The sequence below is a fragment of the Heterocephalus glaber genome, unplaced genomic scaffold (genome assembly GCF_053883595.1).
Source record: "Heterocephalus glaber isolate CG9 unplaced genomic scaffold, H.glaber_assembly_v1.0 deba00000896, whole genome shotgun sequence".
In the NCBI taxonomy this organism is placed as follows: domain Eukaryota; kingdom Metazoa; phylum Chordata; class Mammalia; order Rodentia; family Bathyergidae; genus Heterocephalus; species Heterocephalus glaber.
This window is the reverse complement of record NW_028258170.1, coordinates 4,002,854-4,015,751: the sequence shown is the minus strand read 5'-3', so window position 1 is coordinate 4,015,751 and position 12,898 is coordinate 4,002,854. Positions and strand designations below refer to the sequence as shown.

General features: G+C 34.7%; 1 protein-coding gene across 1 annotated transcript; it reads left to right on the top strand.

The window, feature by feature from the left end:
* Positions 1-3,277: 3,277 nt before the first annotated feature.
* Positions 3,278-7,588, top strand: Calhm4 (calcium homeostasis modulator family member 4). The gene is made up of 2 exons (XM_004869066.3): positions 3,278-3,838; positions 6,972-7,588. Exons 1-2 carry the CDS (start codon positions 3,278-3,280, stop codon positions 7,353-7,355), a joined length of 945 nt encoding a protein of 314 aa, XP_004869123.1. The 3' UTR covers positions 7,356-7,588.
* Positions 7,589-12,898: the final 5,310 nt, after the last annotated feature.

Below are 12,898 nucleotides of genomic sequence, written 5' to 3'. Positions count from 1 at the left end.
GTTCAGAATATTAATATTCTGTTAATAATATTACTCCCAATGATCTATATTTCAGTGCCTTTTTAAAAACATTTTGAATACTATAGTTTTGGAAGTGTCTCTTGTAAGATAATGACTATATTTTAATCACTTTTATAAGCAAATTTAAGCCAGCTCTGTTCCAAAAGTTAAAAGAAATGCCAGACCATCTACATCCCAAATTTGGTCCTTCTACTCATCTGTGTATAACCCTGGGAAATTTCTTTAATCTCTCCATGCCTCAGTATGCTCATGTGTAAAACCATTTTGGATATTAGTACTTCATTTAGGTTATTGTGGCGATTAAATAAGATGAAATTCTTAGAACAGCACCTAGACTGTAATAAGCATTGCGCAATTGTTAGCTATTTAAAAATTTTATTGTGATTATTTGATGTATTACTTTGATGGTCTCATTTCTACCATTGTTTTATATTTTCTCTTTATCACACTTCTCTTTGTTTACTACCTCTTTTCCTGTCAATAGTCACTTTGTTTTCCTCTATTCTGAATGTTCTACACATTGTATTTCTATTCTAAGTGATTTTTCTTAAAATTTTTATCGTTTAATTTGATATATATATATGTATGATGGGCCCATACACCGAACCAGCTCCTTATCTAACTTTCACTTTCACATACTAAGCCAAATTCCCTGCCCTAAATTAACACATGACAAGTTGTAAACATGCAGGATCAATCTCTGGGCTCCAAAGACCACTGGAATTATTTAAACCAGCCAATCCTGTTTACCTGCTCTACTGACAAAAAGCCTCATAAAAGCTGTGGCCCAGGCTTCCCTAGTCAAGTCCAATACTTTCTTATGTGACCATATACAGAAGGTCACCACATATGCTTCCTTGCCTAGAAGAAAGATAAGTAACAAATTCTCTCAATGGCATTGAAATGGCTTTGGTGTCTCTCTCTCTCTTTTTTTTTTGGTACCAGGGATCAAACTTGGGTGCTTGCACTTGTGGGGCAGACTGTGGCACCACTGAGCTAAATCCCCAGCTTGGTGTCTCTTTTCTGTCACTCAGTCACTTCCATAAATTAAAACTCTGAGAGTATAAGTTGATATAACTTGCAAAATATTTCTCATTCTACTTTGTGGTCTCTCTCTTTACTTCTCCTCTACTCTTTAGGCAGCACTGGTGTGTTTTCTGTCTCTATAGATTAATTTATACTTTGTAGAATTTAATTCAAGTAGAATCATATTCATGTTCTGAATTATTTCACCTTGAAATTTATTTCTAGTCTATTCATATTATTGTGTATATCAATTATTTTTTACTTTTATTTTGTTGAGGAGTATTCCCTTATATAGATATATAAAGTTTGTTGATTCATTCATCCAGTGATAGACATTTGGGTCACTTCCAGTTTAAAGACAGTTGCTATGGAGGTTCATGGACAAGTTTTTAGGTAGACACATTTTCATCTTTCTGGTATAAATAACTAAGAGAAAAATGACTATGCTACACAGCAGAGATACGATTCACTTTTAAGGAAAATGACAGTTTTCTGAAGCAGTTTGTCCCACTTGACATTCCCACCATCAACATATGAGAGTTCCAGTTCTGTATCCTTGTCAACATTTCACATGGTTAATATTTTTAATTTTTGCCATTTTAGTAGCTATGTAGTGATATATTACTTTGTTATATCTTTTGAAACAAAAATAGTTGTTTGTGTAGCTAATTATTAAATTGAATTTAAATTTAATTAAATTTAATGAGCCTTTTAAAATATTATGTTCATTACTATTTTTTGCTCCCATATATTTCCTCAGGGTTTGTTTTTATTTTTGCTTAAACATATCCTTTAATAATCTTTTTTTTTTTTTTTTTTTAGTAATCTTCTTAATGAGTTTCTTTGGGATGTAAATGACCTTAGTCTTCATGTGCTTTTTATTTTGCTCTGTCTCAAATGATAGTTGATTCTAAGCACCCTAAAGATATTAACTTCTTCTCTCTAATGTTACTGATGAGAAGCCAGCTGTCCATTTACTGTCATTCTTTTGTGGGTTTTCTGTCTGCTTCTGGGAGCTTTTAAGAATATCTCATTTTTCTCATTTTACAGTTTTACTCTGATGTATCTAGATGAGAATTTACCTTTATTTACACTGTTTGGAACAACCAACATTCTTTTGATGTGAAATTTTCACTTTGATTCTGCTCTCAATTATCTTTCTTCAAATACTGCTTCACTTTCTATTCCTTTGTTTTTTTGGAACTCCTAGTAGACAGATTGTGGAGCTGCTTAATCTGTCTTTTACTTCCCTTCCCTGCTTTTTAAAATATATTATTTGTGTTTTTCTAAAATTGCATATTGGATAAATTTCCCCGCACTATGTTTGAATTCACTAATTAGGTATTTAACCATGTCCAGTTGAGTGTTTACTTAAGAGAAATGTATAAGCCCACCCAGCCTAATCCAGTGTCCTTCATCTAGAAATTGTTGAATAAATGTTTGCTGATTAAATTGAAAATAGTTTATGTATTTGATCACTTAATTATTCATAGATATATAACTATCAAAAGTCAAATATCACATTTTTAAATAACAAAAGTTACTATGTAAATTTTAAACTTAACTTTTAAAACAACACATAGAAATATTTTGTCAAAACCAACAAATTTAAAATTCTTTTGTAAAATCAAAATGTTTTTGTTGGGATTTGGCTATGCAGGTATCTATGTTTTCTTCTCCTTTGAAACACTTTTTGGGATCTTCTGGCAGAATCCTTAGGTTATGGAATTTCCAACTAGGCTTAAGTTTTGGACTGCTCTTGTATTTTATAAATTTAACTATTTTGAACATTATAACTTCATGGCATTGGAATTACGGTCTAGGACAAAGATAAAAATGTCTCTGTTTTGCTTCCAACACTATTTGCTGGTGCTTAGCATTTTGTGTTGTACAAAATAGCACAAAGAAAGATGGAGGTGGTTTGCTTTGCAAGGAAGCTATGCTCTGTTTTTTTTTTTTAAATAAGAAGGTACATTAAAAAGTTTCCCCCGTATGCCTACTAGATGAGAACTGAGATCCCCTCAATTTCTTCTAGCCATAACATGACATGTGGTTTTAGCTTAGGATTCACAAAGTACATAAGGAAAGATGCCAGAATCCTTTAAACATGTAAGGATGTTGGGTCACTTGACACAACCAGTTAAACCAATAAGACCCTATAAAATGGTTGTAGCTATGCAGTGTAATGATCAGACAGGGCTACAGCCAATTTGGGTCAGAGCTTCCCAGGATGAGCCAGAATCTCAGCAATACTGTATCTTCTCTATGGAGAAGTGGGACATTTATCAATTCCTTTATTGCAGGTTGGACTGTTGGTGGGCAACAACTGTTCTCCTCTTATATATTCAGATGTCCCTGTCAGGTTGGGAGAAATTTTTATTATGGTTCAGTTTTTCTTGTTGTTCCTGCCTTGGTCCTTCTGGTTGCTGGCTATGCTTTAAGAGGCCAAATGTGGACATTTGCTAGCAACTACTGCTGCAGTTGCGGCCCTCTACAGCAGAGAATCAGTCCCCTGGAGCACAGACTGGCTTGCCTTAGATTCTTCAGCATCACTGGCAGAGCCCTTGTTGCTCCGCTGACCTGGCTGGCAGTGACCCTGCTGAAAGGCACCTACTATCAATGTGCAAAAAGTGAGTTTACATCTGTGGACCATTACTCAGTGTTTGATAATGTCACTGCCAGCAAACGAGAAGAGCTGCTAGCTGGATTGCCATGTGACAGGCCATCAGCTTCTTCTGACATGATCCTAGTAAGAGATGAAGTAGCTCTTCTGCACAGATACCAGTCACAAGTAAGTTAATATTTTTCCTGCCATACTACATACATAGTTACTGCAATCACTGGAAACATTTCATATTTCTGCTGCTTCTCATAATGCCTGATCATAGTACACAAACTAGATGTCATTCATCAAAATGAGTCCTATTGAGCAGCTATATGTAGTTAGGATACTGGGCTTTGCGTCATTTAACCTGGGTTTCCATCTTGCTTTGCCATTTATTAACCTGAAGAATTTGAGTATGTTATATAACAGCCATCTTTACTTTCTCAGCTATAAAATGGGAATATTCATAGTATCTACTGCATAGGTTTTTTGTGAAGAATAAATCAACTAATGTATCTAAAATTCTCAGTACTGTAACTAGAATCTATGGTGTAATAATGAATATTAGATACTGTTATGAATATTAATACTATATTATGAGACCCAGACTTCTGTATATATATTCTCACATATACGTTCTTACATGTTAAAAACTCATCTGAAATTACAGGAAGTTTGATTATGATTTAAAAGTCTCCAATGATGTTTCTAAATTTAGTGTTCATGGCAGGTTTATGGCAGGTTTGTGGCAGCGGGTGAATGGACTGGGATGAAAGCCTGAAGCTACTACACTTAGAGGTTAAATTTTAGAAGTGCAATTCTTGCATTTTGTCAGGAAAGAAAGAGCCATTGATTTTTATCAGTTTCTCCAAGGGATTTGGGAAAAAACATATTTTGAAATTACTGCAATTCATTAGAAACCTGTTTTTAAAACTATTCATTGCAAATGCACAAATGTTTTTTGAACTGTAGCCTTTCAATTATTAAAATTTAGAAGTGCCAATGTTACTTAGTTGAAAAAAAATCACAAGCAAGACAGAGAATATCAATGTTGTAGTCTGACCCTAGAACTCAGGCATAGGAGCTATGTGAGGATCTGTGAAAAGTCAAAAGTGAAAAGTCAAAAAAAAAAAAAAAAAGAATCAATGGCACAACTATAACTTTCAAAAATGTTCTTGCTTAAGAAAAACTAGAACATAACACACAACAGCAAGATTTTCTTAAGGTAAACATATATCATTAAATGCATCACAGATTTCTGTGAAAAGTCAGTTTGACAGTTCTAAATACCATATCAATAGAAGTTTTGGTTTTGTGGTAACAAAATCTATGTATTTTTAGATATTAATCATATATAGAATTGTGCAAATATTTTATACCTTAACTCTAATCTTTAAAATTGAGGAAAAGATTATTAACTCCATTTTACAGATGACTAAATCAAAGCTCAAAGAGTTTATGTAGCTTGTAGAAATTCAGAGTTAATAAATTGCTGATCATGATATCCAAAGATCACCTTGTTTCCATTTCACCAGTTTGCCTTCTGAAACTATTTTGAACTTCAGTGTCATTTGAAGAATATATATTGCTTTTCAGTTGGATTTTCCAGGGTTGATAATAAGCTCCTGATATTGGTTTCACTCAGTTCAATCTATCTTCTTCCATATGCCAAAGTATAGTATCATTCTAAATGCAAATTAGGCTATCAGCTCTCTTTCCCCCCCTTAAATTCTTTCAATGATTTCTTTAAATCATTTCAATGATACCAGCCTAAGCACACATCCAAATTCCTTGAACGACATACAGTATCTGGTTCTTGACCCATTTCCCATGATTCCAATGAGCCTGTGTTCTTGCAGTTCTCCCAACTCTTCATGCTCTTATTTTCCTACCTTCTCCCTTATTGGAACTCTCCTTAACTTCTTCAATCTGGTCAACTTCTTTTTTAATAATTGAGGTTTGAGTATCATCTTAGGGAAGTGTTCCCTGATTCTTCTCTCCCTTCTGTGAGTCCATTTCTCTTCCACTGTGTTTCCTTAGGTGCTATGTTGATTCAGATCAGAAACTATCACACTCTATTATCTTGGCTTCCTCATTTCCCTTTCCAGGTTTAAAGAACATACAGAGAATAAATCCCTATCTTACTTCCATTACCAAACACATGTAGTACATAGTAGGTAGTCAACCTGTAGCTCAATAAATGATAATTGATGAATTAATGGGCATCTGAATGGTTTTTCCTCTTTTATGCTGGCCTCTACGAAGCTAAACTGTTGTGCATATCACTTTGTAGCTTTTAGAGTGCAACTGTGTCTGTGCATATCCTGCTGATGCCAGGCCTACAGTGCATGGCAAAGTGCACAGAGGCCTCCCTGGGCAGACTGGCTGCATACTGCTGGCTTCCTGAAATGTGTGACTTGTCTTCTTTACTTTATATAATAATTGCTATATTTAAAAAAACAATAATAAAAGGCAAGAAAAGGATTCTAAGACTAGAAATTATTTATGTCAGTCTTTAAAAGCAGGCACTAAATAGTCTCAAACAAAAACTAGTTTGTTTTGGAAGGAAAACAGTTATAAGGCAGTGACTGTACTGTACTATCAATAATACATTTAGAGGCAGAAGTCTGTTCACTGACTTTGTTGGTTGCAAAAAGTAAAAAGGAGAGAGCAATGCAGGAAGAAATATCAATGCATACTTGTTGGCATGTCACTGAAGACATCTTTGGAGGCTACCATTACATTCTATCACACCATCATTTTTGTCACCATCATTATCAAATAATTATTAAGTTCCCAAAGAATGTATGAGCTTGTAACTTAAGGTTGAAAAGTAAGGCTGAGCTGTAAGCAAATAACAGTGTTTATGTATCTTATATAAAGTTAATTAGTGGGTTATATCATCTGTCACTTCAAGAGCAGTACCACATTAACTGGTCAAATTCCTCTGTAATCCAAAAAAAATCAAGTTGAAATGGCTTGACCTAGCCTTTCATCAGATCTATTTCCACATCAAATGGTCAGCATTTTGTTAATGTATTAAAGACTGGAAAAACAAAGTTTTTATTTTTTTATCCCCCACCCCACCATTGCATTCTTTATTTTGAGACAGGGTCTTGCTAAGTCACTAAATTGCCCAGGCTGGGCTTGAACTTGTGATCCTCCTGCCTCAGCCTCCAAGAGCATTGGGATTACAAGCACACACCACCATGTTAGGCGAAGACAAAGCTTTTACTCACATTTAGTTCTCAGTTTTATAGGAATCCTTTGAATATTTGATGCATTGATTATTTCTATTTTCCTTTCTAATTATGCAAAGATGCTGGGCTGGATTTTGATCATCTTGACAACCACTGCTATCCTAGTCTTCTGCTGTCTGGCCAGGTGCTATTCTCTCTCGACTCTGCAGCATCACTACTGGACCCACCATCTAGAAAATGAGAGAGAGCTCTTTAAACAGGCAGCAGAGGAGCACTCCTGGCTCCTCATCAGGCAGTGCATAAAGAAATTATTTGGCTTTGTTCCTGGGAGTGAAGATATTCAACAGATCCGAATCCCTTCGTGTCAGGACTGGAAAGAGATTTCAGCACCCAGTCTTCTGTGCATGGAAGATGCCACACACGGTCTGTACAGCTCCCTTGGAGATAGGGTGGTTGAAGATAATGAGGAAGAAAAATTAGGAGGTATTGAGTTAAAACCTTGACAACATCACCTTTCACAAGTCAAGTTGCTTGGCAGGTACTTAATTTTATGATGGGATTTTTGAGGACATTTCTAGATTTTTCTTTTATTTTTGATATTTGTTTATAGAAACCCATCCAAAACATCAATGCCATAGTCAGTTGATCTGATAGTTGTGCCAATCTATCTGTTTGAAATTTCACTGAAGGTGTGGCAGTGCCTATTGAGTCACATTGGTCTAATAAAAAAAAAACAAAAACCTTTTCTAGCTACTTCTGGAATTGAGTTCTTCATATTTTCTAGATATTAGTCCTCTAACATCTAATACATAATATCTAGAGTATATGAAGAACTCAAAAAAATCGAACTACCCCAAGTAAAAGATCCAATAAAAAAATGAGCAATCAAAATAGACAGACACTTCTTACAAATGACTAATAAATACATGAAAAAATGTTCAGCATCTCTGGCCATTAGGGAAATACAAATCAAAATAACACTGAGATTCCATTCTACATGACTGATACCATCAAGGACTCAAAAAACAACAAATGCTGGTAAGGTTGTAGGGAAAAGGGAACCCTTCTACATTGTTGGTGGGAATGTGAATTAGTAAACCATTATGAAAATCAGTTTGAAGATTTCTCAAAAAACTAAAACTAGAAATTCCATTTGACTCAGCTATACCTCTTCTATGGTATCTTCCTGAAAGAGTTAAAGACATCATATTACAATGATACATGCATAGCCATGTTTATAGCACCATTCTTTGTAATAGGTAAATTTGGAAATGGTATACATATACATCAACAGATAAGTGAATAAAGAAAATCTGGCATATATACACAAAGGAGGACTACTCAGTCATAAAGAAAGATAAATTTGAGTCACTTGTAGGAAAGTGATTGTCTTTAGATCATAATTTTAAATAAATCAGAAAAAAGTTAAATATCATTTCTCTTTTGAAAGAAGCCCATAGTATAAATAATTTAAGGAGCACAAAATAAAAGATAGTTGATATGAATAAGGGAGGTAGACTTTGTGGAGATGGAAGGGTCTGGGCAATGGGGGGAGAGGGAAGGATGGGGAAGGAAAAAGGAAGTAAAAATTATATAATATGTGATATGTATATGTATCAATTTCCCAAGATGTAATTATGTATCACACACATATAAAGAAAAATATGAAATTTTTCCATCTTAGTTTGCATCTCAGCTCTGTTACTTGGAAGCTGTGTGAAAATTAATATTTAATAAAATAAGAGCTAATAAATTTCCCTTCTTCCCTTCTTTGAATTCCATGCCTTCTATTACTATTTTCTGTCCCTTTAATTTCTGGCTTTCTCTATTTCTAACTTTGCATAATATCCAGGAAAGTCTCATTATCTTCTCCTCTTTCTTCAAGCCTGAATATTTGACATCCTGGGGAGCAGGATAAAATGCACTTTCTAACCTGCTGACATGCTAAGAAGATGTTGTCATTCAGCCATAATGCAGAAAAAAATGATGCAATGTTGTTTCATCAGCAGTACCCTAAATGTTATTTGTAGCAACTCCATTATAGAATTTTTATGGCTAGTAGATAAAATTTATTCTCGAAAGTGTTCCCTCTGTGTTCCACTATGTACTTTTTCTCCACCAAATTGTATTTTTGCCCTTAAAATCTGTATGGACAACTAAGCTTATATTTGTATATCTATTACTAGAACTCCAAAGGTGGTAACACCTGCTTGACTTTCATGGCCTAGCTGTGCTAAATGCAACCTCCATTATTGGACAATTTTCTATAACTAGAGTATTTCAAATACATATTGCATCTCATGCCTGACTTTTGCCATGTTCACCTAAGCAACTAGCTCACTGGCCAAAATATACCATCTGAGGGCTTTTATTTATTCATTTTTAAGTAAAAGCAATGATTTCTTACTATCAATGGACCAAATGCCAATGGTCAACTTAACTTTCAAGATTCACTTTCAAGGAGACCAAATAACTTGATTATCTAATACATATGCTACCATTTTCCAGGTATTTTTACACAATTAATGAAGATTCTAATATGAATCAAATTCTGAGTCTTTCGACAAGTAGAAAATGAAAAATATTTTCAGGGTTTTTTTTCTCCTCCATAAGAGATTGCTTAGAGTAGGTCAGGAGACTTGTCCTTCCCTCATTATTACCTATTAATTCTTTAACTGTGCACAAACCAGTTCATTTCTCTGTGTGTTAACTGTTTCATTTATAAAATAAGGCTAATTATATTCTATCTTCTGGAAGGCAAGAAAGGAAACTAAGTGAATTCTTGAGATCCTTTCTAAATCTGTCAAGATTTTCATGTTGACAGGTTAATAGGTCAATATATTTACAATATGCTGGCATCATAGTAGACCCAGGTTGCTTCTGGAAGAAAGTATCATTGAGTTTGATTTTGAACTTTCTCTAAAGATATCCATTGGCATTCTGCTTTTTAAAGAATATTAATATACTGTTTTTCAAATGGCTAGGAAAAGCTATCTACTAACTACTATGTGTTGATACGAACTTATAAGAGGATATTAGAAACAAAACAGAAGTATGTTGTGGAAGGCAACTATGGTTCTAGTTTCCTTTGATACATGAGCTGATCAACATGGAGGGTCTTAACCATTTGTTCTCAAAGTTCTCCTCCAGCTCTAAAATTCTATGGCTTTATATACATGAGAGTTTTTGAAATTCTTTGTACTAGACTTACTAGTTAAATCAACCCTTTATACCATGCTCAGAGTTCATTTATTAGTTTTCACAAACTGTATCACAGTAAAGACGCTTCAATAAGATTTTTAACTAGCAGCAAAATCAAAGAATGTATAAAGTTATAGCATTACATCATCAGAAAGGTGTTTGTTGTTTATAGCTAATACCAGGAAACTTTGTTTCTATTGACTTCTGAAGACCTTTCTACATCAAACTCTTTCTGAGTATGACATATGAGGGTTATACTTTGAGACAGTTAATCATAACCTTCCACCATAGCTTTCTGGTAAAGGAGTATAACTGTTTTGGCTCTTCTACATGGCTTCAAAGTATTTTATGGGATCTACATGAATATTTAAAGGATAGTACACATCTTTGGGATCTCATTGTGTTATTATTCATTTCAAATGAAATAAATTTAATTCTATATATTTTTGTTATTCTTTTGTTCCACAGCCAGTTAAATAAAATTCTTCCATTAAAGTCATAGTACTTCCCCTTTTATGCTTACTGGATTTATATCACAATGAAATATAATTAGAATTAATTATGTGCTAATACTACTTTACATTTTGCTGCAATGCTTTTGGCTACCACATCAAATTCTGCACCTGACAGATAGAGGCCTGCTGACTTAACTGCAATTCTGTCATCTTCTGTACTCCCCCCACAATCTAAATTGCTTCCTTCATATATGCTTAACTCAAGATTTCTTTATATTTTCCAAACCTGAATTGTTCACAGCTATACTTACTCTGTCATCCTTGTTACTTTTCTGTTCCCAGTCACCAACTCAATTTTTAAAAAAATCAAATTCATGATTGTAATACACAATAGTACACTTTTAAAACTGTTTTCTTGCATTTGGTTTATACACAAAGGAAAAGCACATTAACCCCAAAACATCTAAGTACCAAAGGCCTCATGGATACAAGATTATGTAGGTTTGTACCATCTCAAAAATAAGAGGTATTGAGATGTAGTTTTAGTTTCAAAATAAAGTCTACCAAACTTTAGCTCTGGTCAATAAAGAACGATATTGGCAGGCAGAGGGGAGCCATATAACTGCTTCCCTCACTGGAGATATAAATCTGTAAATGTGCCTCTTGGAAAAAGAGACAATGGATGGCCTTTTCTGAGAGGCAAACTGCATTATTCTTGGCCTGAATTATTTTTTTATACTGAGCATTAAATGTGTTAAGCTTCTCTAATCTCAGTACACCAGAACTTCAGGAAGAAAATGGATTTCAAATGTAGTTTCCTCTGCTGCCACCCAGTGGTCTATGCTGGTGTATGCATGCACCTGCAGTGGTGACCCCAATCCAGGTGTTAACATCTGTAATCCAAAGATCGGAAATTGCAAATGCTCCAAGATCTGAAACTTTTTGAGCACCAACATGATGGATTAGCGATACTGGAACAGTAAGATCAGTGCAAACATTCCAAAATCTAAAAAAACTGAAATCCGAAGCACCTTTGGTCTCAAGCATTTTTAATAAGGTGTATACAGAGATTATGGCCTAAAGAAGCCAAGACAAGACACGGCTGGAACACATGTGGCAAATTTAACTGACTAGAAAACAAATATCATTCACATTTTACTGCACACTTCGGCTTAGATTTGAATTTGTGGTCAAGAAAGCACATTTTTTTGAAAGTCATTGGAAGTCAGTGTTCGGGAGCAGTGTCATGGGTCACGGAACTTAAAGAGTAATGACATGATCAGAATTACACAAAAGATATTAGGGTAATGCAGAGGCAACAATTACACTGCTGAATGACAAAGAGCCACAGCATTGTGCGTAGCAATAGCACTACTATTTTTCTTTTAAATTCAGATGAAAGATTTGAAATTGGGAACAGTACATTTGACAATAAAGAATATGAAGAGGCTCTTCAACCTAAGCAGGAAGAAATACTACATGAACACTTTGGAGAATCCTTGCACAGTGATTAAGCAATAAACAAATGTGTATGTACCTTTCATTTTTTAAATCGTCATCAGCAAATCCACTATATCTTACATAGGCCTATTAATTTTTAAAAGTACATGTTAATGCAATTAACTAAAATTGTTTAAATAGATAGGGACCCTGTTACCAAATCAGGCTTATTTTGCCCTGCTGCACAGTGTACCAATCATTGAAAGGATGAATTTCGTGAAGAATTTAGGTAGCACATGCAGAAGCCACATGTAGAAGAGGGAGGAGACCCAAGACTCAAATCTGTCAGGTCTCAACTATGGGCCTGGGGAAATTTATGGGATGAAGAAGTTGGGTGATTTTTTTTAAGGTGTGGGTAAAGTGATTGGAGGGGGAGTAATTGGTCTTTATAATGGCTCTTCATTGAATTCACGTTCAGGAAAGGGTGGCATTGGTAGGATTCAAGAGTGGAGCTTTTGGCCTCCGGATGTCAAAGGTCACTCAATATTGGACACTTACACAGGCAAGTGTCCAGGGCTAAGTAGTCAGTGTTTCCAACACAAGTGGCCTTCCAGTCCCTGAAAAGTTATCTAAGCAACCACTATCACCATGACCCACATATCACAGTTATCTACAGCAGAGCTAGTATATGACTAATAACAGGTCAGCTGAGTGACCTCCAAAATTAGTGATGTTTAAAGTCAACCAAAAGCAGGTGAAACTAGAGGATTTATCCAAATTTTCCCTGGTAAGACCACCTTCCCAGAATGTTTGCCAGCTGGATCTTGTATACCTTAGGAGCAACCCTGACTCAATCTTTCACTTTTTTCTAGAGGAAACCAAATAACTGAGGATTTAAAATTTGATTTTCCTTTTTACCTCTCAAGCTCATTTTCCTTCTATAAATTTTA

Coding starts and splice junctions, on each gene's coding strand:
- Calhm4 (XM_004869066.3), top strand. CDS start 3,278: ATGAGCCAGAATCTCAGCAATACTGTATCTTCTCTATGGAGAAGTGGG. Junction 3,839..6,971: donor TGCACAGATACCAGTCACAA/GTAAGTTAATAT, acceptor AATTATGCAAAG/ATGCTGGGCTGGATTTTGAT.